Source organism: Chrysemys picta, chromosome 24 (genome assembly GCF_011386835.1).
Source record: "Chrysemys picta bellii isolate R12L10 chromosome 24, ASM1138683v2, whole genome shotgun sequence".
Taxonomy (NCBI): Eukaryota; Metazoa; Chordata; order Testudines; family Emydidae; genus Chrysemys; species Chrysemys picta.
This window is the reverse complement of record NC_088814.1, coordinates 13,384,609-13,406,752: the sequence shown is the minus strand read 5'-3', so window position 1 is coordinate 13,406,752 and position 22,144 is coordinate 13,384,609. Positions and strand designations below refer to the sequence as shown.

The following is a 22,144-nucleotide window of genomic DNA, read 5'->3' as shown; positions in this document are numbered from 1 at the left end:
AAAGCCCACCACAGCATCTGTCTCTCTAGTTTTGTCTCCTGGCCCGTGCTGTTTTCCTTTGATCAAACAAGACTCACTACTGAGAATAGTTTTTTCATCTTACGAAACACAGGCATTTGGAACGAACCAGGAGGATTATGCAAGTTACATCATGAATGGCATTATCCAGTGGGGAGACCCTGTAACAAGGGTGCTGGAAGATGGAGAATTGCTTGTCCAGCAAACCAAAAACAGCGACCGCACTCCGCTGGTTAGCGTTCTTTTAGAAGGTGAGTTTAGGGGTACTAATGTCTGAAAGTAAGTAACACACACAATCCAGTCTGTGCAGTTATCACATACAAGTACTTGGATTAGGCATCCAGTAGCGTGTGAAGTCCACTTATCAGAAAGAAAAGTATCATTAGTACCTGGCAAAATGACTAGATGAATGAATGTTGCATCAGATATTAAAATAGGTTTATCTGGTTCTGAGGGAGAGTGGGACATTGTCCATCCTATGTCTGCTCTTGGAACACTAGAGCGGGGTGAATAATTTGTAACTAATAACCTGTTTGATCGGTTTTGACTTTGAATTGATTTGATACCCTGAATAGAGGGGAATTGATTGGTACTGGTGAGGCCACATCTGGAGTACTGCATCCAGTTTTGGGCCCCCCACTACAGGAAGGATGTGGACAAATTGAAGAGAGTCCAGCGGAGGACAACGAAAATGATTAGGGGGCCGAGGCACATGACTTATGAGGAGAGGCTGAGGGAACTGGGCTTGTTTAGTCTGCAGAAGAGATGAGTGAGAGGGGATTTGATAGCAGTCTTCAACTACCTGAAGGGGGGTTCCAAAGAGGATGGAACTTGGCTGTTTTCAGTGGTGGCAGATGACAGAACAAGGAGCAATGGTCTCAAGTTGCAGTGGGGGAGGTCTAGGTGGGTGTGACGGGGCAAGGCCAGATTGCTATAGTAAAATAGTGAGGAACAGGTATGTTAGCCCCAGGCTAAACAAATCCCTGGTACATGGTAACCAACTGGCAGTTGCTCCAGGTTAATCAAGACACCTAGGGCCAATTAAGATCCTTCTAGAAAGCAATGGAGATAGCTAGGTTGATTGGGACACCTGAAGCCAATCAAGGGCTGGCTGGAACTAGTTAAAAGCCTCCCAGTTAGTCAGTGAGGCACGCGTATCAGGAGCAGTAGGAGGAAGCCGTGCTGTTGGAGGAACTAAGCAGTTCAAATTCATATCAAGCACAAGGAAGGAGGCCCTGAGGTAACCGTGAAGGAGATATTGAGTGGGGGCTGCTGTGGGGAAGTAGCCCAGGAAATTGTACACATCCTATTTCCAAAAAGTCAGCTACCATAGCTGCTACTATTAGGGTCCCTGGGCTGGAGCCCGGAGTAGAGGGTGGGCCTGCTGAGGCTGTTTGGGGCGTGGCCCCCACTGCAGCCACTTCCCCTAATCAGCTCAGCCTTTACAATTCCTGCTCCCTGGGCTATCTCAGGCCCTTCCAGGCCGGAGCAGGTGTCCACCCTGCTACATTACAAATTCCACTTTTGCCTTCCACAAGTATTTTCAACATTTACACAGAATTCCTGCTAGCCATCTCGTTTGCAAATGCACAAGGGGCATAAATGTAATTTAAGAAAATTCATTTAAAATCCAAGCAAATGTGTCCAGTGTTTTGCGGTAGTCAGCCAGCTCAATAAGACATGCAGCATCTTTTTGGTTCTTGGGTTTTTTTGCAGGTTGCACTCCTGGGAGTCCACTCTGTAAATCAGTGGTTCTCAAACTTTTGTATTGGTGACCCCTTTCAGCCGGCAAGCCTCTGAGTGCGACACCCCTTAGAAATTAAAAACACTTTTAAAAAATATTTAATGCTATTATAAATGCTGGAGGTGAAGCGGGATTTGGGGTGGATGCTGACAGGTTGCAACCCCCACATAACCTTGTGACCCCTTTTGAGAACCCCTGCTGTAAATGAACCCATTTGGAAAGCAATGCTGTATAGGAACTAAGAAAGGAGAGCAAAGAGTCACTTCAAAAAGTCAGGTCCCTGTGAATAAGATTATTAACTTGCTCAAGTCCGTCTAGTTTACCTTGAACCTTGCAAAATCTATTTTTCCCTCTTTCTGACTTGAATCTCTTGTATCTCCTTGTATCTCTTCCTTCCAGGTCCCCCACATAGTGGAAAGACTGCCTTGGCAGCAAAGATTGCAGAAGAATCCAACTTTCCATTTATCAAGATCTGTTCTCCTGATAAGACAATTGGCTTTTCTGAAACTGCAAAGTGCCAAGCTATGAAGAAGGTACCGTGGGTATTACTGTAATTTTTCTGAACCTGATTCTTGTGCACTCTGACATGGGATTGAAAAATGACTTTGCCCTAAATTGTGCTCTCCATTCTGAAAGTAAACGTACCCCCCTAGCTCCTCCCCTTCCTCGTAGGTACGCTCTTGTTTAGCAGGCTGGGGGCTATTGACATAGCATTGATCTTATACACTACCATCAGCAATATGGCTGAAATCTGAGCCAACTTCAGTATCTTTTTAACAGAGTGCAAAGTCAAGCACTCAAAAGTTAGGAAATGCCAGAATTAAGGTTGCCTTAATATGGCCCCCTCGTGCATATGTGTTATGAGACAGTCTTTAATTACATCATTGCATGCTTTCCCTCCCCCCCCCCCCCCCCCCCCCACGGGACCCTTGTCTCATTCAGTGCTTTAGGGATGAATCGGGGTTGTGTAACAAAGGGGACTCCTGCCTTTTCTTCTTGCTGAAGTTGGAGGGGTGTAGCGGATAAGATGGGATTTCAGGAATAGAAAGAATGTTCTCATGGTTAAGGCAGTTGAATGCTGCCCTGGCAAATTGGATACCATCTCAGCAATAGAGTTCCTAGGTGAAACACTTAAAGCAAACTTTTAAGAACATAAGAATGACCATATTGGGTTAGACCAATGGTCCATCTAGCCCAATATACAGTCTTCCGATAGTGGCCAGTTCCAGATACTTCAGATGAAATGAACAGAACAGGGCAGTTGTCACGTGATCCATCCCCTGTCTTCCAGTCCCAGCTTCTGGCAGTCAGAGGCTTAAGGACACCCAGAGCATGGGCTTGCGTCCCTGACCATCTTGGCTAATAGCCATTGATGGACCTGTCCTCCATGAACTTACCTACTTCCCTTTTAAACCCAGTTATACTTTTTGTCTTGCCGATCGGGATAAGTAAAGAACACTTCAGAGATCTTCTGAGCAATTTGAATGAATTTAAATCAGCAAGGTCAGATGCTATTCACCCGAGGGTGCTGAAGGAATTAGCTGAAGAAATCTCGGAGCCACTGGCAATAATATTGGCAAACTCATGGATAACAGGAGAAGTGCTGGAAGACTGGACAAAGGCTAACGTACTGCCCATCTTTAAAAAGGGGGGAAAGGAGAAGCCAGGGAACTATAAATCAGTCAGCCTGTCTTGATACCTGAGAAGCTACTAGAGCAATGTATAAAACATTCAATTTGCAAATACCTGGAAGATGAAGGGGTAAGTCCTCATGGATTTACTAAGAACAAATCATGCCAAACTAGCTTGATTTCCTTCTTTGACAGGGTAACTGATTTGGTGGATAGGTGAAAATGCGGTGGACATAATATACCTGGACTTTAGCAAGGCTTTTGAAACAGTCCCACGTGATATTCTGATGAGTAAGCTGGAGAAATGCGGGCTTGGTGTAACTACTGTGAAGTGCATACATAATTGGTTAAACAACCACAAACAAAGAGAAATTATCAATGGAATGGAGTCAGATTGGAGGGAGGTCTCAAGTGGGGCTCTGCAGGGATCTGTTCTGAGTCCAGAGTTGTTTAACAGTTTTATTAATGACCCGGATGTAGGTATAGAGAGCACACTGATCAAATTTGCCTATGACAAGCTAGGGTGGTTGCCAACACTTTGGAGGAAAGAGCTAAAATTCAGAGGGATCTTGATAAACTGTAGACAACCAAAATTAAATTCAGAAAAGACAAATGTAAGGTGCTACACTTAGGGAAGAAAAATTAAATTCATAACTCCAGAATGGGGGATAACTGGCTTGGCAGCACCACTGCTGAGAAGGATCTAGGTGTTGTGGTGGATCACAACCTCAACATGAATCAGCAATATAATGTTTAAAAAAAAAATCAAATGCAATTTTAGGTTGCATTAACAGAGGTGTAGCATGCAAGTCATGGGAGGTGAAAGTACCACTGTACTTGGCACTGGTTAGGCCTCAGCTGGAGTACTGTGTCCAATTTTGGTCACCAATGTATAGGTAGAGAAATTGGAAAAGATCCAGAGGTGAGTGACAAAGATGATCAGAGAGATGGAACACAAGCAATATGACCAGACCCAGTTCCATCAGCCTTTGGTATGTTTAGTTTGGAAAAGAGGAGATCAACGGGGGACATGATAGCGGTCTTCAAATACCTGAAAGGCTGCCGTAAAAAAGATGGAGAAAAGTTGTTCTCTCTTGCCACAGAGGGCAGGACAAGAGGCAATGGGTTCGCACTCCAGAATAGTAGATTTAGATTGAATCTCAGGAATAAGTTCTTCACTGTAAGAACAGGAGGACAGACTGCCTCCGGAGGTTATGGAACCTTCTTCACTGGCGGGAGAGCCATCTGTCTTGGATGGTGTTATAACTATAAAGGGAAGGATATCAACCCTCCTGTGTACAGTACTATAAAATCCCTTCTGGCCAGAGACACCAAAATCCTTTAACCTGTAAAGGGTTAAGAAACTTAGGTAACCTGGCTAACACCTAACCCAGAGGACCAATAAGGGAACAAGATGCTTTTAAATCTTAGGGAGGGGGAAGGCTTTTGTTTGTGTGCTTTTTGTTTTGGGGGTTTGCTTTTGGAACTAAGAGGGACCGGACATCAATCCAGGCTCTCCAAATTTTTCTGCACAAGTCTCTCATATTTCAAACTTGTAAGTAACAGCCAGGCAAGGTGTGTTAGTTTTATCTTTGTTTTCTCAACTTGTAAATGTTCCTTTTGCTAGAGGGTTTACCTCTGTTTGCTGTAACTTTGAACCTAAGGCTAGAGGGGGTTCCTCTGGGCTCTTTGAATCTGATTACCCTGGAAAGTATTTTCCATCCTGATTTTACAGAAATGATTTTTACCTTTTTCTTTAATTAAAATTCTTCTTTTAAGAACCTGATTGATTTTTCATTGTTTTAAGATCCAATGGTTTTGGATCTGTGTTTACCAGAACTAATTGGTGAGGGTATACTCTTAATCCTACCCAGGAAAAGGGGTGTAAGGACTTGGGTGGGGGGGAGAGGAATTAGTCTCAAATCCACCCAGGAAAGGGGGGGGTTAGAGACTTGGAAAATCTTTGGGAAAAGGCAGAGTTCCAAGTGGCTCTCCCCTAAGATTTGGAACACGCTTGGTGGTGGCAGCTTACTGTTAACCTAAGCTGGTAAATAAGCTTAGGGGGCTTTCATGCGGGTCCCCACATCTGTACTCTAGAATTCAGAGTGGGGAAGGAACATTGACATGGTGGCAGAGGTGGGGTCATTTTAAACAAAAAGCACACAAACAAAAGCCTTCCCCCTCCCCAAGATTTAAAAGCATCTTGTTCCCTTATTGGTCCTTTGGGTTAGGTGTTAGCCAGGTTACCTGAGCTTCTTAACCCTTTACAAGTTAAAGGATTTTGGTGTCTCTGGCCAGAAGGGATTTTATAGTATTGTACACAGGAGGGTTGTTACTCTTCCCTTTATAGTTATGACAGATGGTTTAGACACAACAAATCCTGCATCTTGGCAAGGGGTTACAGTAGATGACCCTTGCTGCGGTCCCTTCCAATCATATTATTCTCTGCAACAGCCTTGTCTTTCTTGAGTGCTCCTTTAGCACAGGTGAGTCAATAGGCGACTGTGGGCCAAATCCAGACGGACAGACACTTTTGAACAGATCCCGAAATCTTTTTATTCACTTATTTTTATTATTTTCTCTGGAGTCTGGACCTTGACTATAGTTTGACCAAGAAATTTGGACCTTGGCAAAAAATAATTGACTACCCTTGCTTTAGCACCTCGATCGTCCAGGTGCCCCCCTGATTGTTTGGCAGGCTTCCTGCTTCTGATGTACTTCAGGTTTTTTTGCTGTTAGTTATTTTTGTTGTTGTTGTTAGTTGCTCTTCAATTTCCTTTTTTGGTCTGCCTAATTATACTTTTACATTTGGCAGAGATTAAGCTCCTTTCTATTTTTTTCAGTAGGATTTGACTTCCAGTTTTTAAAGGATGCCATTTTGCCTCTAACTGCCTCTTTTACTCTGTTGTTTAGCCGCAGTGGCATTTTTTTGGTCCTCTTTTTTTTAAATTTTAGGTATATATTTAATTTGAGCCTCTATTATGATGTTTTTAAAAAGTGTCATGCAGCTTGCAGGCATTTACTTGTGACTGCTCTTTTACATTTCCCTGTAACTAGCTTCCTCATTATTGTGTCGTTCTCCTTTTTGAAGTAAAATGCTACTATGGTGGGTATCTTTAGTGGTTTCCCCGGTAGAAGGATGTTACATTTAATTATGTTGTGGTTGCTTATTGAGCGGTTCAGCTATATTCACCTCTTGGACCAGAGCCTGTGCTCCTCTTAGGACTAAGTCAAGTATTGCCTCTCCCTTGTGGGTTCAAGATTAGCTGCGCCGAGAAATAGTCATTAATGGTGTTTGGAAATTTTATCTCTGCATCCTGTCCTGGTGTGACATGTACCCAGTAAATATGGAGATAGTTGAAATTCCCCATTATTATTGAGTTTTATATATTTGTAACCTCTTTAATCTACCTGAGCATTTCACAATCACTATCACCATCCTGATCAAGTGGTCGGTCATATATTCCTACTACTATACACTTATTAATCAAGCATAGAATTTCTATTCATAGGGGAAGCTATGGTACAGTTGGATTCATTTAAGATTTGTACTATATTTGGCTCTATTTCTTTCACATATAGTGCCACTCCCCCACATAGGTGGTCACTGAGTGTCTATTCCTCATTTTCTGGGCGCTTGACTTGAGATCCTGGGGGCTGATTTGCAGAAGTGCTGAACAGTCTCAGCTGCAGGTGAAGACACTGGGAGTTGTCTTTTGAACATATAAAGTACTAAGAACTCTGAACAATTAGATTCAAGGTGTCTGACATTGGGTACCCCCAATTACTGGAAACTTCTGACTTTAACCTATCTCTGCCTCTGTTGTCCATCAGTAAAAGGAAGATGATAATAGCCCCCTAACCTTCCAGGGATGATGATGATAATATATGGAGATATGGAACCTTCCAGGGATGTTGCCTCAGTAGATTGATGATTGTGAAGCATTCATACGCTGTAGATATAAGTGCCATAGAAAAGCCAAAGAGGAAATTGATACTTTTGTCTTCTGTGCAGAATTTGAATAGCATGCAGTAAATAAGCCATGAGCTCTCACACACTGAACAATGAGGATAAAACAAAATAGTGAATAATTGATCATTCAGTGTGCACTGTCCATCCTGTGCGCTGAATTAGGCAGGGTCCTGTAGGAGAAAAAAAAGTGGTAATGTAATTAAAGACTGATTATGCATCTTCACAAGGGGGCTTATTAAGGTTGCATGACTAAACTTAATCCTGGCGTTTCCTAATTTTGAGTGCCTGAACCTTCATGTTCTTTGAACATTTTTGTGTGTAATATAACATAGTATGTACAAAATTCTACACCACACTGAAACATGAACATGTGGGGGTGTGGAAGAATGCATAGGAAAAAGGAACTGGCTGGTGCCTACAGCCTGGGGATAGTCAACCAGGAATACTTTGCTCTGGGGGCTGCGTTTTATATGAACAGGAAGCACAGAGAGAGGAATAGAAGCCAAACGAGCTGCAGTGGGTGGCAGTTTTACTCTGAGGCACCTGGAGACACACCTGACCTGATTCAGAGATTTTGTTGACTGTAAGTTTGCGGAGCACTGAGCCAGGGTCTTGATGAATTATTGTTACAAAGATTCCTGTCTTGAAACCTGATTAAAGGAGGAATTGCATTTTACTAATAATGTGTTGGCTTCTCCTTGCCCTGGGCAAATAAAGTGAGTCTTGGGGAAACTAAGGTGGGGCTGTTTCATGGGCGTGCTGAGGGACTGCCCGTACCATTACACATGGTGCCTGAACAGGGACTGAAAACTCCCTCCCAACAAGGAGGGATGAGAAGCCGAAGAGGTGCTTGTGCTATCCATGGCGATGAGATGTCCAACTTCCCAGGCTGGAGCATACAGCCACAGCGACAACCCCAGAAGTTCTGGTCTCAGGCTTGGCGAGATGCCCAGCAGTTTCAGGAGTAAGTGGACAGGACGGCATGTCACAAACTCTGAAAGGAAAGGAGATGTGGTCCTGCCAGTCGTGTGCACGGACTGTTACCAACAGGGGCATATAAGTTGCGTCTGCCACTGGGAAACCTGAGGCAGTGTGGAATGCTGGCTGACGTGGGATACTGAGAATCCTGGGGAGGTCTGGACTGTTAACGATGCTGGGCCCCAGACAGCTGCAGAAGCTGAAAAAAGTACTTGAGGGGTCTCAGTTTTAGGCCAGGAAGGGTGGTACCCTACTGGTTATTTGTTTTAGGTGTGGGGAAGAAGGGCATGTCAGAAGATGGAATGATTATGGGGAAGTAAGAGAGTGTAGTAGGGAAGCTCCAGAAGCAGATACCTGGTGGGGGTAGGGGTCAGTGAGCTGTAGGGGCCGAGGTTGGCCATGGATTTCAGACTTTTCCCCACTTGCTGGGAATGCCTTAACTCAGTCCTCTCGCCCTCAGAGAATGTGTGTGGGGAGCCTGAGTAACTTGATACAGGACCCTGAAGAAGACAGTTAGCTGCTCTGAATGGCAGCAGGGTTCCCGAGCTGGGGGAACTAGGGAAAAGACCAAAATGAGGTCAAAGGTTCAGGGGGCTCTGATAGTCTTATACAGTTAGATTTGCAGGCCCAGATGCAGGTTTTCCTACCCAACCTGGATAAGCAACAGGAACAAATCCAGTGCTTAAAAGACAGACAGCCATTTGGTTGTGGCTAAGATGGGGCAAATGAATCCACACACAGAAACGCAAGTGCAACATTCATCTGAGGAAATTCCCAAGTTGGCCTCCAAGAAGCCCAATAGTTGAAGAAAGAACAGTAGTACTTGCATAAAGAGGCGAAGTCTCAGCTGGAGGAAAAGTGGAAATCTTTGCAACTCTGGAACCAGAAACTGCAACAGGATCGCCAGCAGCTGTGCAGTCTCTTTGAGGCGCAGGACCAATTGCAGAGCCAGCAGCAGGAGCAAGAGATGGCTCTGCAAGCTGGGACCAGATCTAGCTGTTGAAGATCCAGGAGATGAAGCTGCTGAGGGACCATATCGTAGTGCTCAGCAGCGGCAGAGTGAATAAGAGACGCCAGGGTACCAGGGGACAACCTCGACACTCACCTGCAAGAATCCCTCTGAGCCAACAGCTGCATCATGAAACAGTTTAAGGCACTAGAAAGGTTAAAGATGCCGACTCAGGAGAGGACAGAGGAACACAACAAGAGCACTAACACAAAGGAAGAGATGGAAGAGCCCCAGGATCACAAAGAAGGGCAGTGGTCGGAATTAGAAATAACGTGCAGGAAACTTAAGGAAGACTCTACTAATCTGTGTGCCCCGAGTGCTAAGCTGCAGGCTCGTATCACAGAGTTCGTAAGACAATTGGCCAAGAAGGAAGAGGAACTATCAGCAGCCGTGGTCAAGGTGGAAGAGGATGCAACCCAGAAAAACATGGCACAGAAAGCAGTCCATGAGCTCAGGTCACTAAACTTCAAGGAGACCTGGAGTTGGAGTGAGCGGCCAGAAACAAAGTGGATAACCAGAAGCAGGAGTGAGGGAGGAACCGGAGGCACTGGAAAAGGAGCTAGAAGGTACACTAGAGACTCCACTGTTGCACAATGGAATCATTGGTCAAACTGGGAACAGGAATTGATTTTTCTGAGGAAGACCCTGGATGATGAGGATGTGATGTTTTCTCAGGGTGTCCAGAACTGAGTGCCCTTGTTATCCCTCTGTGATGGGATCCCCGGAGTTCAGCCTAAAAATGGGGGACCGCTGTACCCCCTTAACTCTCCAGCCTGTCTCTCACTATGCTTTGCTAGTGACAAGCAGCAAACACCTCCAGGTGCTGTGATCACTCAGCACAACCGCACGTGGAGTCCCCCACCCAGCTAGATTGCATGAATGCTTCCTGACCCACATACGAATCACACAGAGAAAGGCACCAGCCAAATTCCCCCCAGATCCCAGCCTTGTACCTCAGGAATATACCATCTTGCATTGCTCCACACACTTCTGGCAAGCTCACTGGTAAAGATAAACAGTTAAACAAATTTACTGACTACAAAAGAAATATTTTAAGTGATAGGCAAAAAGTCAGTTAGTTACCAAAATAAAATATAAGCACAGTCTAAACTCTCAACCGTATTAGACTGAGCAATAAATAGATTAAGCAGTTTTTCTCAGCCCACTGGATATTGCAGTCCTTAATATACAGGTTTGTCCCTCAAACCTGGGCCAGTCCCCTCTGTTGGAGTCTTCAGTCTTTTGAGCGTCTTTGTTGCTTGTAGCATAGGTAGGAGCAGGAGGCGGCCAAGCATGGGCCCTGTGTTCTTTTTTATACCCTCAGTCCATGTGCTTGGAGAACACAAGTGCAGGCATGTCTGGGTGGGCATTGCTGAGTCACCAGGCAAGGTTGAGCAATTCCCCTCGTGTGGCCTTATGTAGGTGAGTCACTGAATTGTGACTTCTCTGCTGGAGAATGGCTGGTGATGTCTGTTTAGCACCCATCCGGGCATTGGTTACCTCCCTTGTCATTGTCTCCGGAGAGCTAGTATCTGGGCGCTTCCCAAACCCACAGCATATTTTAGTGACAACCATACAACACATTCTCATAACGTCCTATTCATTGATGATATACATATTTAGATGGAACGATGGGTTTCAGCAGATCATAACCTTTCCCGTGATACCTCACATGTAATGCTTTACATGCAATATCACAATTATATGTAAATGAGGAATATGGGGGTTACAGGGTGCTCCCCCGAGGTATAGAATGTCACACCCTCTGCCTTAACAAAAGAGAGATTTGTTGGTATTAAACTGAGTGACAGCACCATGTCACCTCAGTGTGTTAGCCGACCAAACTTCCTAGGACTCTGCTAGCCTTCTTTGCCTTGCAGGCAACACTTGATACGCCCTAATCCCCAAACTCTGGAAGAGCATTTCTCTGCAGTATCCAGCCCTTGTCACTGGACACTCACAGAAATTGCCAGGTTTGCTGTCTCCAGAGACAGTATACACACCAGCCTGTTGGCTCAGCTGAGGAGGATCCACACTTTACTTTAACATATTGCACTGGTATGAACTTACAGTAAAACAAAAAAAAGAGTTTTATTAATAAAAGACAGAGATTTAAGTGATACAAAGCAAAGATAATAGAAATTGAAAACGGCTACAAATAAAACGAAAGTATAATCGTGATTAACCTGTGTCGTAGGTTAAGTAGAAAACGTAACTTGCAGCACAGGTAAATCAAAATTCCTTTGTCTAGGAAAAAGCTGCTTGTCAACCCTGCCTGGGACACAGATTCTAAACGTAATTTTAGTACCTGCATACAACTTTTTAATTGTTACTTATTAGTGAGTTTGTCAAGAGTTGCTATTACGTACCAGCAAACCCTTTGCCAGTAGGTACTGAAGGACTCTTAGTGTCAGAGGCGAAGACTCAGACACAAATCCAGGAGAGGAGGCGGAGTGAAGCAGTATAAATACAAGCAGTGAAGGAGCTGATAGAACTGCTGGAAGGAACCAAACAACTGATGGTGAACTTTGAGATGACAAAGCAGGCTCTGGAGAGTGAGCATGCAGAACTGTCCACTGGGGTGAGGATTCTTCTGCAGAGCAAAGAGGACTCTAAACACAAGCATCAGAAGGTGGAAGCCCAGATGCAAGAACTGAAAGTAAAATGTACTGAGTTTGAGTGTGCAGCTGGAGCTGGCTATGCAAATCACCAGACTGCAGGGTGAGCTGGACAATGTCACAGGCCTTCTGAGCCAAAGAGCCGATCACTCAAGTCTGCATAAGATTTTGTTGCCTTAGAGTCGCATCTTCAGGGTACTTAGGAGTGGTTGCAGGAGGAGATGGACCAGGAGCTGAGGCAGATGGAAGAGAAGGAGGAAAATGGCTCCAGCAAAGGGAGAGGAGGCGAGGCTGTGAGGTCCACCTCCTGACTGAGGATCAGAGTCACCCAACTCTAGGAATGGAAGAGTAAAGGCATAAAGACAAGAAAGCAGTGAAAGGACAGAGAGACTACAGGGAGATGTCTCATGGCAAGACAGCTGTCAAGCAGCAACGTGGTACTCAGTACACACATTCACATCCCACTACACTGTTGCCCAAGGCATGGCCACAGACACTGATATGGGCCATGCCATACTACAGACGGCATTTACTCTCACATCCTTGCACCCACCTCCACACTGATCACTGCTCGCTACTCACCTACATTTGGAATACATATAGGGACCATCACTCGAAGAACAGGAGGAACATACGACACATGTGCGGGTCAGCAGACACTGCTACAAAACCTTCTGGCTCCAGTGCACAGCACTCGTGCGCACCCACGTTTGGAATACCAATAGGGACAACACATCTTGAAGAACTTCTGGTTACAGGTAAGTAACCTCCTCTTCCTCTGCTGAACCCATCTCGTACAAAATGCAAGAGGATCAGAAATGGGCTCACAAGTCATTTTTTGGAGGCTGCAGGGATGAGATGTGGTCAGTAGGAATTTGAAACTCAGACAGGAAGTTAGGTTGGATGGAGGATGATCTAAACTCTGAAGAATGTGCCTGAGGGTGTATCTTGCCAGGCTACTCTTGAAGACACCGGGAGTGGCCTTATGTTCATTCATCAATGGGACAAGCTTGGTGCTCTTAATTGTCTCCGATATGGCTGGAAGGACTAACCTTGAATTACAACATGTTCAAGGAACTTGTTTGATGTAAGAGCTATATGAGACATTGGGGAACACAACTTCTGGTCTCTACATACTTTGGTGACAAAGACAAAAATATGGCTAATGGACTTAGACTTCCTTGGGGCTGCTAAGCAGGAGATGCTCTGCAGCTTAGAGGAAATGGTGCAGGGGAAGTGGTTGGCCAGCAGCTCTAGTGAAATCAACTAAGAAACTTGTCCTATTGAAGTGCCTATGTAGTCAGAAACTGACAGGGCCTGGGAGGGAGGTAAGTGAAAAGAGTGCAAAGAAAAAAGAAAGGGGGGGGGGTACTCGCTGTGTAAGGGTCAGATTGAAGCCTGCAGCCTGGGGATAATCAACAAGGCCCTGTCTGGCTTTGGATGCTGAGTTATATATAAACAGGAACAGGAGACAGAGAGAGGAGTAGAAGCCACGCAGGCTGCAGTGGGTGGCCATTGCTCTCTCAGGCACTTGGAGACACACCTGACGTGATTCAGAGACCCTGAGCCTGGATCCTGAGGAACTGTTACATGATTCTTGGAGTGAAACCGGATTAAAATGGGAAGTTGGATTTTATTAATAGTATGTTGGCTTCTCCTTGCCCTGGGCAGTTAAAGTGAGTCTTGTGCTGCTCCCCTTGGGGAAAGTAAGGCAGTGCCCACCTGCAAGGCCACATAGGGCTGCAATGGGGCGCTCAGTCACTGCCTGTACCGTTACAAGGAAACAATGGAAAATCAATTGAATTTAATATCAAAATACATAAGATAAGCCTCAGCATCAGTTGGATTATTCATTTCTTCTTCGAGTGCTTGATCGTGTCGATTCCATTCTAGGTGTGTGTGTGCCCACATGCACAGTCGTCGGAGACTTTTGCCTTAGATTTTTTTGCCGGGATGATGCTGGCCTCGATAGAGCAGTGCTGCAAACTGAACTCCGAGCTTACCTCCAAGGATACTGCTTGTGAGCGACCTAGAATGGAATCGACATGAACAAGCACTTGAAGAAGAAAAAACGGTTACCGACTTTTTCATAACTGTTGTTCTTCGAGATGTGTTGCTCATGTCCATTCCATTACCTGCCTTCCTACCCCTCTGTCAGAGTTGTCAGCAAAAAGGAGCTGAGAGGGTGTAGGGCTAATATACCAACGCATGAGCGCGGCACTCGAAGGGGTGCTACAGCCAAACCTACGGCTACTGCAAAGGCAAAAATCTCCGACAACTGTGCACGTGGGTGCGCGCACCTAGAATGGAATGGACACGAGCAACACATCTCGCAGAACAGTTACAAAAAGGTAGGTAACTATTTTTTTTCATACTTATTTCAATAAAAGCCTCCATTTTTAATTTCAATAAAGCTGCCACCTCAAAGTGCTGCAGATCACCGTAGTTCTTGCTGTGATGGACATGGGGCAGATATGTAATAATTTAGAAATACTGATTCATATTAATTTATCAGTACTGCATGTCACCAGGTCATGAGAAATATTTACTGAAATGTTTACGGTGTGGGAGTTAGTTTAATAATAAGGTGTTAGAGGGAAGGTAACAGGTAATTGGGTTCAGATGAAACACCTCCGGGTAAACGGTGCTGAAGGTTAAGAAGCAATACCTGTGCTGTTAAGCTGTGAAGATGCTACTTACAAGTGCCAACTAATTTATAGAGCTGTTTTGCTCAGACTGAGAACTAACAAATCAAAAAGACACTAAAGAGTGAAAAATAGGATTCTGGAGAGAGCGGGAGGCAGTTGTTGGGGGCTGTTTTGGGGGAAACAGACAGATACAGAGACAGGATGGGTCTGAAGGACAAGCTCCTTTCTAAGCTGTCCGGGAGATGGTAAGCTTTAGGTAAGACAGGCCTTTTAATGTTTCAAAACCCCTTTTTCCAGTTATGTGCTGGGATTTTGAGTTGCAAGTTCATGCTCTGCCTGTTTGGTTGATAGACTGACCTCAGCCATCCTGAAATGGTCTGAGGTGCAGTCTGATGCATAACATCACAAAAGTACACAAGGCCATGTGTCCGAGGAACTTGAGGCATGTTCACATGTATATAATTGGATGGTCTTGGAGATCTCTTACGATGAGATTGTGACAATAATAAATTGTTTTTTTCCCTAGATCTTTGATGACGCATACAAGTCCCAGCTCAGCTGTGTAGTAGTCGATGACATTGAAAGGCTCCTAGGTGAGTCATAGAATTTTGGTTGCACCGTGCAACAGACAAAGTAATGTTACAAATCAGAAATGATTCAGGAACCGTAAGTGTGTATGGAGTCTAATCTAAGTATGATGATTCAAGAGCCTTGAATTGATCCTCCATGTTGGACTAAACATGCATCATTTCTGAACTCCAGCAGTAATATTCTTGTCTTCTACCTCAGTGTTGGCTTCATCTTGTTCAAAGGTATTTGAGTTGGTCATGGTGCTCCTGCCTCCACGTGCATCATTTTAAACTAAATGAGATTTATAGGCTTAATTAACAAGTCAGAAAGGGGCCTGATTCTTCACTGTCTTGCACTTTTGAACAATCGTTTACAACTGTGTAAAATACTACAGTAGAACCTCAGAGTTACAAACACCTCAGGAATGGAGGTTGTTCGTAACTCTGAACAAAACGTTATGGTGGTTCTTTCAAAAGTTTACAACTGACATTGACTTAATACAATGAAACTTTACTATGCAGAAGGAAAATGCTGCTTTTAACCATCTTAATTTAAATGAAACAAGCAGAGAAACAGTTTCCTTACCTTGTCAAATCTTTTTTAAACTTCCCCTTTATTTTTTTAGTAGTTTACATTTAGCATAGTACTGTACTGTATTTGCTCTTTTTATTGTTTTTGTCTCTGCTGCTGCCTGATTGCGTACTTCCAGTTCCAAATCAGGTGTGTGATTGACTGGCCAGTTTGTAACTCTGGTGTTTGTAACTCTGAGGTTCTACTGTACCGTCAGTCTGAATAAGTGCAGAATTCTGACTTCCTAGCATTTTACACCCACTCGTCACAACTGGGACTTGCTGTACAAGGGGCAAGGCAGTGGGGCAGCTACCCCAAGGTGTCTCCATTGTAGAAACCAAGACAATCTTAAGAGCACAGTAGAGTGACCATATAACTCAAGCACTGTAAGTGCAGGAATATGGTTTGTGGGGGAGTTGTCACCTGTATTACAGGTCTGATGCATTTAATTGATTTTTTTTAATGCTTTTGGGTTCCTGGAGTTGGATTTCTGCAGTATTTGTTTTTGTTAATGGATATGCCAAAAAGAAAAAAGGAGAGACAGACACTTCTGGGGTAATAGACAGGCACTGTATATTGAAAGCCCTGGTTATTAATGCACTTTTGTGGGCACAGATTTAGGTCATCCAAGAAAAATGGTTTCCTCTCTATTTAGCCCACATACCTTACAATAAGGCAGCGTCTGTTGAGGAAATATTCAGAACTAGAATACCGGAGGTGTCCTGCAGTGAAAGGAAAGGCTACTGCTCTCTAAGGAGGCTTATTGAGAAGCAGCCGTACAGCAGGCCTTCACAAGTGACAAGGAAATAGGAACAGTGTGATCTCTGAATTTAAAATCCAGTATTTTTTCCCGTTGCTTCATTGTGACTGCAAGGCTGAGAGTGAAGATTTCCCTTTAAACCACTCTGCTTTCCTTTGAGGAGCACAATGGAATTTGAAAAGTGAACCAGAAAAGTTTGATTCCTGCTGTACAACATTATCATGTTTATTAGTGTTTTTTCCCTTCCAGATTATGTTCCTATTGGACCACGATTCTCCAACTTGGTTTTGCAGGCCCTTCTCGTGTTGCTAAAAAAGGCACCTCCTCAGGTAAGAAAGTTGTATGGTAGGATGAGAGTTTCCATGAGCACTGTCATTTCTAGAAGTAACCTGCAGGAGAGGTCTTCACGCCTGGCTGACAGACAATTAATTGTAGCAGTGGCTAACTGCTATTGGCGGAATAAAGGTTTTTAACTGAGTTTATCCTGATTCATTGTTGTTTATTTAGCAACACATTCAGCCCTGGATAGCTGCACATTGCTTAAGTAAGAAGGCAGCATGCTGAATACGCAGCAAGTTTACAGAGTGAAGATTAAAATTCTCTGGTCATTGATTTGTCTGAGAAACAAACAGTAAATTCTAATCTTCCCAAACTCAGATCTAGTTGTCTTTCTCTTATCTAATTTTAAAAAATGAATTTCCTCCAGTGTTTGTAAGTGCTTTCAGTTGAGCATGGGTTTTTATGTTGTCTGCCTCAGTTGAAATCCCCAGGTACCCGTGAAAATGAATGTTTTTAAAGTCTGATGGTAGACTCCTTAGTTAAAAACTGGGCTTGGAAAGCCTTTGTACTTATGTTCGCTGACATGGTGAAGTTTAGGTACCTTGCAAATGACAACTTAACTTGGTTTGCTTTAGGGGAGGCAAGGAGAGAGGGTCTCTAGCACCATTTCCTGGCTATTCATTTGAGTTCCACTGTATGAGCCTGTGAAATGTGGAATAAGGGGAAGTTGAAGAAAGGCTGTGGCAAAGGAACCAAACAACACATCCTGAATAAATTGGTAGCCTATTCTCATTGTCACATGCTGGAAAATAAAGTAGTAATTATAGAAGTGGGTGACAAAATCCCTTAGTTCCAGGGCTTCTGCTAGTAGCACCAGCAAACTGCAAGAGAGAAGACTTCTACTAAAGAGCTCTTTGTCCTGTACAAAGCACTTACAGTGAGTGAGATAATATCTTTTATTGGACCAACTTCTTTTGGTGGAAGGTCAAGCTTTCAAGCTTCACAGAGCTTTTCGTCAAGTCTGGAGAAGGAAGCAGAGTGTCACAGCTAAATACATGCTGGAACAGATTGTTATGTATGCAGAAGTAATAAATGTTGTAGGAGACCACTTAAGATGAAGTGGGCACTTAAAACCTTTGATCTTAAATGGTCTCCTACAAACATCTCTGTAAATATCTTTAACTGTAGCCTTCCTAAGAATAATAAAATAGGATTTACTACAGAAAAAGCCTTTTTTCTAAGCCCAGTTACTTAGACTTATTTAAATACCCGGCCATGTGGACACTAATATTTGTAATAATGTGTCTAAGAAAAACAATTAATTTAGAACATACCTATTTTACAAAAAGTGAAAAACAAGAGGTATACAGTACAAATCAGTTAACTTGACCTGCTTGTTCTTTCCCTTCTCACGTGGCTTGTTGTCGTCATTCACTGTGTGTTCTCTCTAGATGGCGACCTGCTATGCGCAAGGACCTTTTCTTCTCTATGTGCAAAGTGCTAAGGAAATCATTTATTTAAGCAACAGAATTGCTGAGAGTGAAGAGATAAGATGAACCATTTCAGTTTGTTCCAGTATTTCTTGGGGGTTTTAAAATATGGTTTTACATTGTTTGGAATAAAACTAAACTTTGCATTTCCTAACTTGGTTTTGAACTACATAGGGAGATACCTTGCACTCCATGCTTTATCACAGTTAGAAGCCATGGTTTCTTGTAAGAAGCGATCTTTGAGTTTCCTAGTGTTTAAGATCTTTTCAGGATGCAGTAAATATTGCACCCTTTCCTTCACCCTTCCTAACCAGTGGCTGGTCCCCACTTAGTCCGGACTTCGGACTAAGGTACGCAAATTCAGCTACGTTAATAACGTAGCTGAATTCGAAGTACCTTAGTCCGGACTTACCGGGGTCCAGACGCGGCCGGAAGTCTCCCCCCGTCGACGCTGCGTACTCCTCTCGGAGAGCTGGAGTACCGGCGCCGATTGTGGGCACTTCCGGGATCGATCCGGGATCGATTTATCGCGTCTTAACCAGACGCGATAAATCGATCACAGAACATCGATTGCGTGCCTCCGGACCAGCCGGTAAGTGAAGACTAGCCCTTGGTTGTGAAAGTAACATAGCCTAAAAAAAAATCAAAAGAATCGGCATGTGCAATTCACTCCTCAGGAGCCTAATGTGTTTCCATATTGGCAAGAAACTTCAAATACTATTTATAAAGATCTCTTAAATAATGTAAGCCAGGCTCTGGGGCGTTAGTGCTCTCCCTTAAAAACAAACACAAGACTGTCCTTGGAACAATTGGTGGTAATATCTCATACCAAAAGATATTGGTGTGGAGTTAGTGATGGAAGTGAACTCTGTCTAGCCTTACTGAAAGGGTCACTTGGAGAAAGGAGCCTAACAAAGTGCACCAGATTTGGATAGGTGTATCCACTGCTCATTTTTTGCCCCTATTTGCATCTCATTATCCCTGGAGTCTCATAGGAGTGAGATGCAGGGCTCTGAGTTATCTGGTGAGTTTATAGGTGCTCTGTGACATTTCAGATGCCTTTCAGACTGGAAGGCATAGTGAGTATTGTAGAGAGACCCCATAGCAAGCTTCTAGTTTTTTTATATGCTTTTCATACTGCTGTGACTGTGAGTGGAGAATTTTTCCATTAAGAAAGAGCTATCAAAGCTTTTGATACGGTCTCCCACAGTATTCTTGCCAGCAAGTTAAAGTAGTAGAGATTGGATGAATGGACCATAAGGTAGATAGAAAGCTGTCTAGATCGTCGGGCTCAACAGGTAGCGATCAACAGCTCAATGTCTAGTTGACATCTGGTATCAAGCAGAGCGCTCCAGGGGTTGATCCTGGGGCCGGTTTGTTCAACATCTTCATTAATGATCTGGATGATGGGATGGATTGCACCCTCAGCAAGTTCGCGGATGACACTAAGCTGAGGGGAGAGGAAGATTCGCTGGAGGGTAGGGAAAGGGTCCAGAGTAACCTAGACAAATTGGAGGATTGGGCCAAAAGAAATCTGATGAGGTTCAACAAGGACAAGTGCAGAGTCCTGCACTTAGGACAAAAGAATCCCATGCACCGCTACAGGCTGGGGACCGACTGGCTAAGCGGCAGTTCTGCAGAAAAGGACCTGGGGATTACAATGGACGAGAAGCTGGATATGAGTCAGCAGTGTGCCCTTGTTGCCAGGAAGGCTAACGGCATATTGGGCTGCATTAGTAAGAGCATTGCCAGCAGATCGAGGGAAGTGATTATTCCCCTTTATTCGGCACTGGTGAGGCCACATCTGGAGTATTGTGTCCAGTTTTGGGCCCCCCACTACAGAAAGGATGGGGACAAATTGGAGAGAGTCCATTGGAGGGCAGCAAAAATGATCGGGGGTTGGGGCACATGACTTACGAGGAGAGGCTGAGGGAACTGGGCTTGTTTAGTCTGCAGAAGAGAAGAATGAGGGGAGATTTGATAGCTGCTTTCAACTACCTGAAAGGGGGTTCCAAAGAGGATGGATGGAGCTCGGCTGTCCTCAGTGGTGGCAGATGACAGAACAAGGAGCAATGCTCTGAAGTTGCAGTGGAGAAGGTCTAGATAGTTTTTCCTAATATCCAATTTCACTAGGAGGGTGGTGAAGCACTGGAATAGGTTCCCTAGGGAGGTGGTCGAATCTCCTTCCTTAGAGCTTTTTAAGGCCCGGCTTGACAAAGCCCTGGCTGGGATGATTTAGTTGGGGATTGGTCCTGCTTTGAGTAGGGGGTTGGACTAGATGACCTCCTGAGGTCTCATCCAACCCTAATCTTCTATGATTCTATATCTCAAACCCACAATGGGGCAGGAAAAGGGCGAGCAATTTTTGGAAAGGGTGTTTCCTTTAATCAGAAAGGTGGTGACTATGATATTAGCTTTGATCAGAGGAAGCGAGGGGGTTTGAGAGAGTCACAGGGCTTCATATGGAGGTCGAAAAGCCAGCAGGGAGAGGTGGGGATTTGGAATGGTAACTACTGGCCGGCAATACTATGTAATCAGTCATTCCCACGGTGAGTGATTAGTCTGCACTAGCTGCTGACTTTGGTGATGATTCTACAGACTTATGTGCTTATGTCCCACATGCATAAAATTAAGCAAGCCCATAAGTCTCTGCAGGATTGACACCTTCGTTCAAACTCACTCCTAATAAAAATACCCTGACCCTTACCAACCATATCCAAAGCACTCGTGAGAGTTGCCACTGAATAGCAGAAGAGGCAACCTTCATCTCTCACGTTGCTGTCAAACAGGCCTTTTGGCTTTATTTTTGTTGTCAGTGTGCCCTGCAGCGTGCACAGTATCGTTTGTCTGACAGGGGTCTAGACTTATAGGAACCACGAAGATGGGGTGAGTGGGAGACAGCTGAACACGTACTCCTGGTGTAACTCCGTAGGTTACACATTCACACAGTGTTGTCATGTCACTCACAGAACAGAGACTTAATCTGCAACCAGCTTCCCACAACTACCACGGGCAAAATGAGTGTGTAAGAGGGGCATTTCTGGGCCACTGTATTATCATGCATCAAGATGCATGGCTCTGTGTTAAATTGGCTTATGGAAGCTGCCTCCCAGATTCCCCCTCTCCCCATTGAGGCTGTCGTAGTCTTTACGCTTCCCTTGCAGGACTAAAAATGCTAGTCAAATAGCAGCCCCTGGGAGTTGGGATTTCTGGCTTGTTTGCTATTTAAAAAAAATCGCAAACGAAATCTATGAGACTTTAGAAGCCATAGAAAACCACTCTGAGTTTGCTTTAAATTCCTTGTTGCACTCCACGATTCAGAGTTTCTTTGAGCAATGCTTAAAAAGTGGTATCTATTACCAGTTCAAGAAGACGGAAAAACATTGTGTTTTGTTTAGCATCTTTTTAAACCAATTAAAAAGCTTTTCTAAACTGGATTGAAGAGAAGAAAATAAAACATGTTCTCCTGGATCTTTATTTCAATCAGATTTCCCTGTGTTCTGCAGCAGAAGAGATGGGGGTGGGGGAGAAATAGAAAGATTGAAAAGGGCTGTCGCAGCAGGGAGCCAAGCTGGAGAAAAGGACTTCTCTGAGAACTAAGCAGCAGCAGCTCTGAAAGCCTAAGAAGCTGCTTCATCTACATGCAGAGTCACACAAGGCATGGGGACGCTCACCAACACCACAGAGATTTCACATGTGCTTCCCTGCTGGTTCCTATGAAAAGCTAACAATCAGCTCGGAGAGTGAAAGACCATTGCAGCATCCCCTAACTAAGTTGGACGTACAATTTGTTCAGTGTTGTGAAATGTCCGGCTTAGCAAGATGCTCTCGGACACCCTTGCGAATGCCCTTCCTA

The 22,144-nt window shown here is 44.2% G+C and overlaps 2 protein-coding genes across 5 annotated transcripts in view; one reads left to right on the top strand and one right to left on the bottom strand.

The window, feature by feature from the left end:
- LOC135977338 (rho GTPase-activating protein gacV-like) overlaps nucleotides 1-22,144 on the bottom strand; it is a 954,030-nt gene that overhangs the window by 434,016 nt on the left and 497,870 nt on the right. The window lies entirely within an intron of this gene.
- NSF (N-ethylmaleimide sensitive factor, vesicle fusing ATPase) overlaps nucleotides 1-22,144 on the top strand; it is a 167,391-nt gene that overhangs the window by 119,450 nt on the left and 25,797 nt on the right. For all 3 annotated transcript variants that reach the window (XM_005311728.5, XM_065577730.1, XM_065577729.1), the window contains exons 14-17: nucleotides 113-269; nucleotides 2,162-2,295; nucleotides 15,146-15,212; nucleotides 16,769-16,848. In XM_005311728.5, the coding sequence (XP_005311785.1) occupies nucleotides 113-269; nucleotides 2,162-2,295; nucleotides 15,146-15,212; nucleotides 16,769-16,848 (438 nt within the window). The remainder of the gene's footprint in view (nucleotides 1-112; nucleotides 270-2,161; nucleotides 2,296-15,145; nucleotides 15,213-16,768; nucleotides 16,849-22,144) is intronic.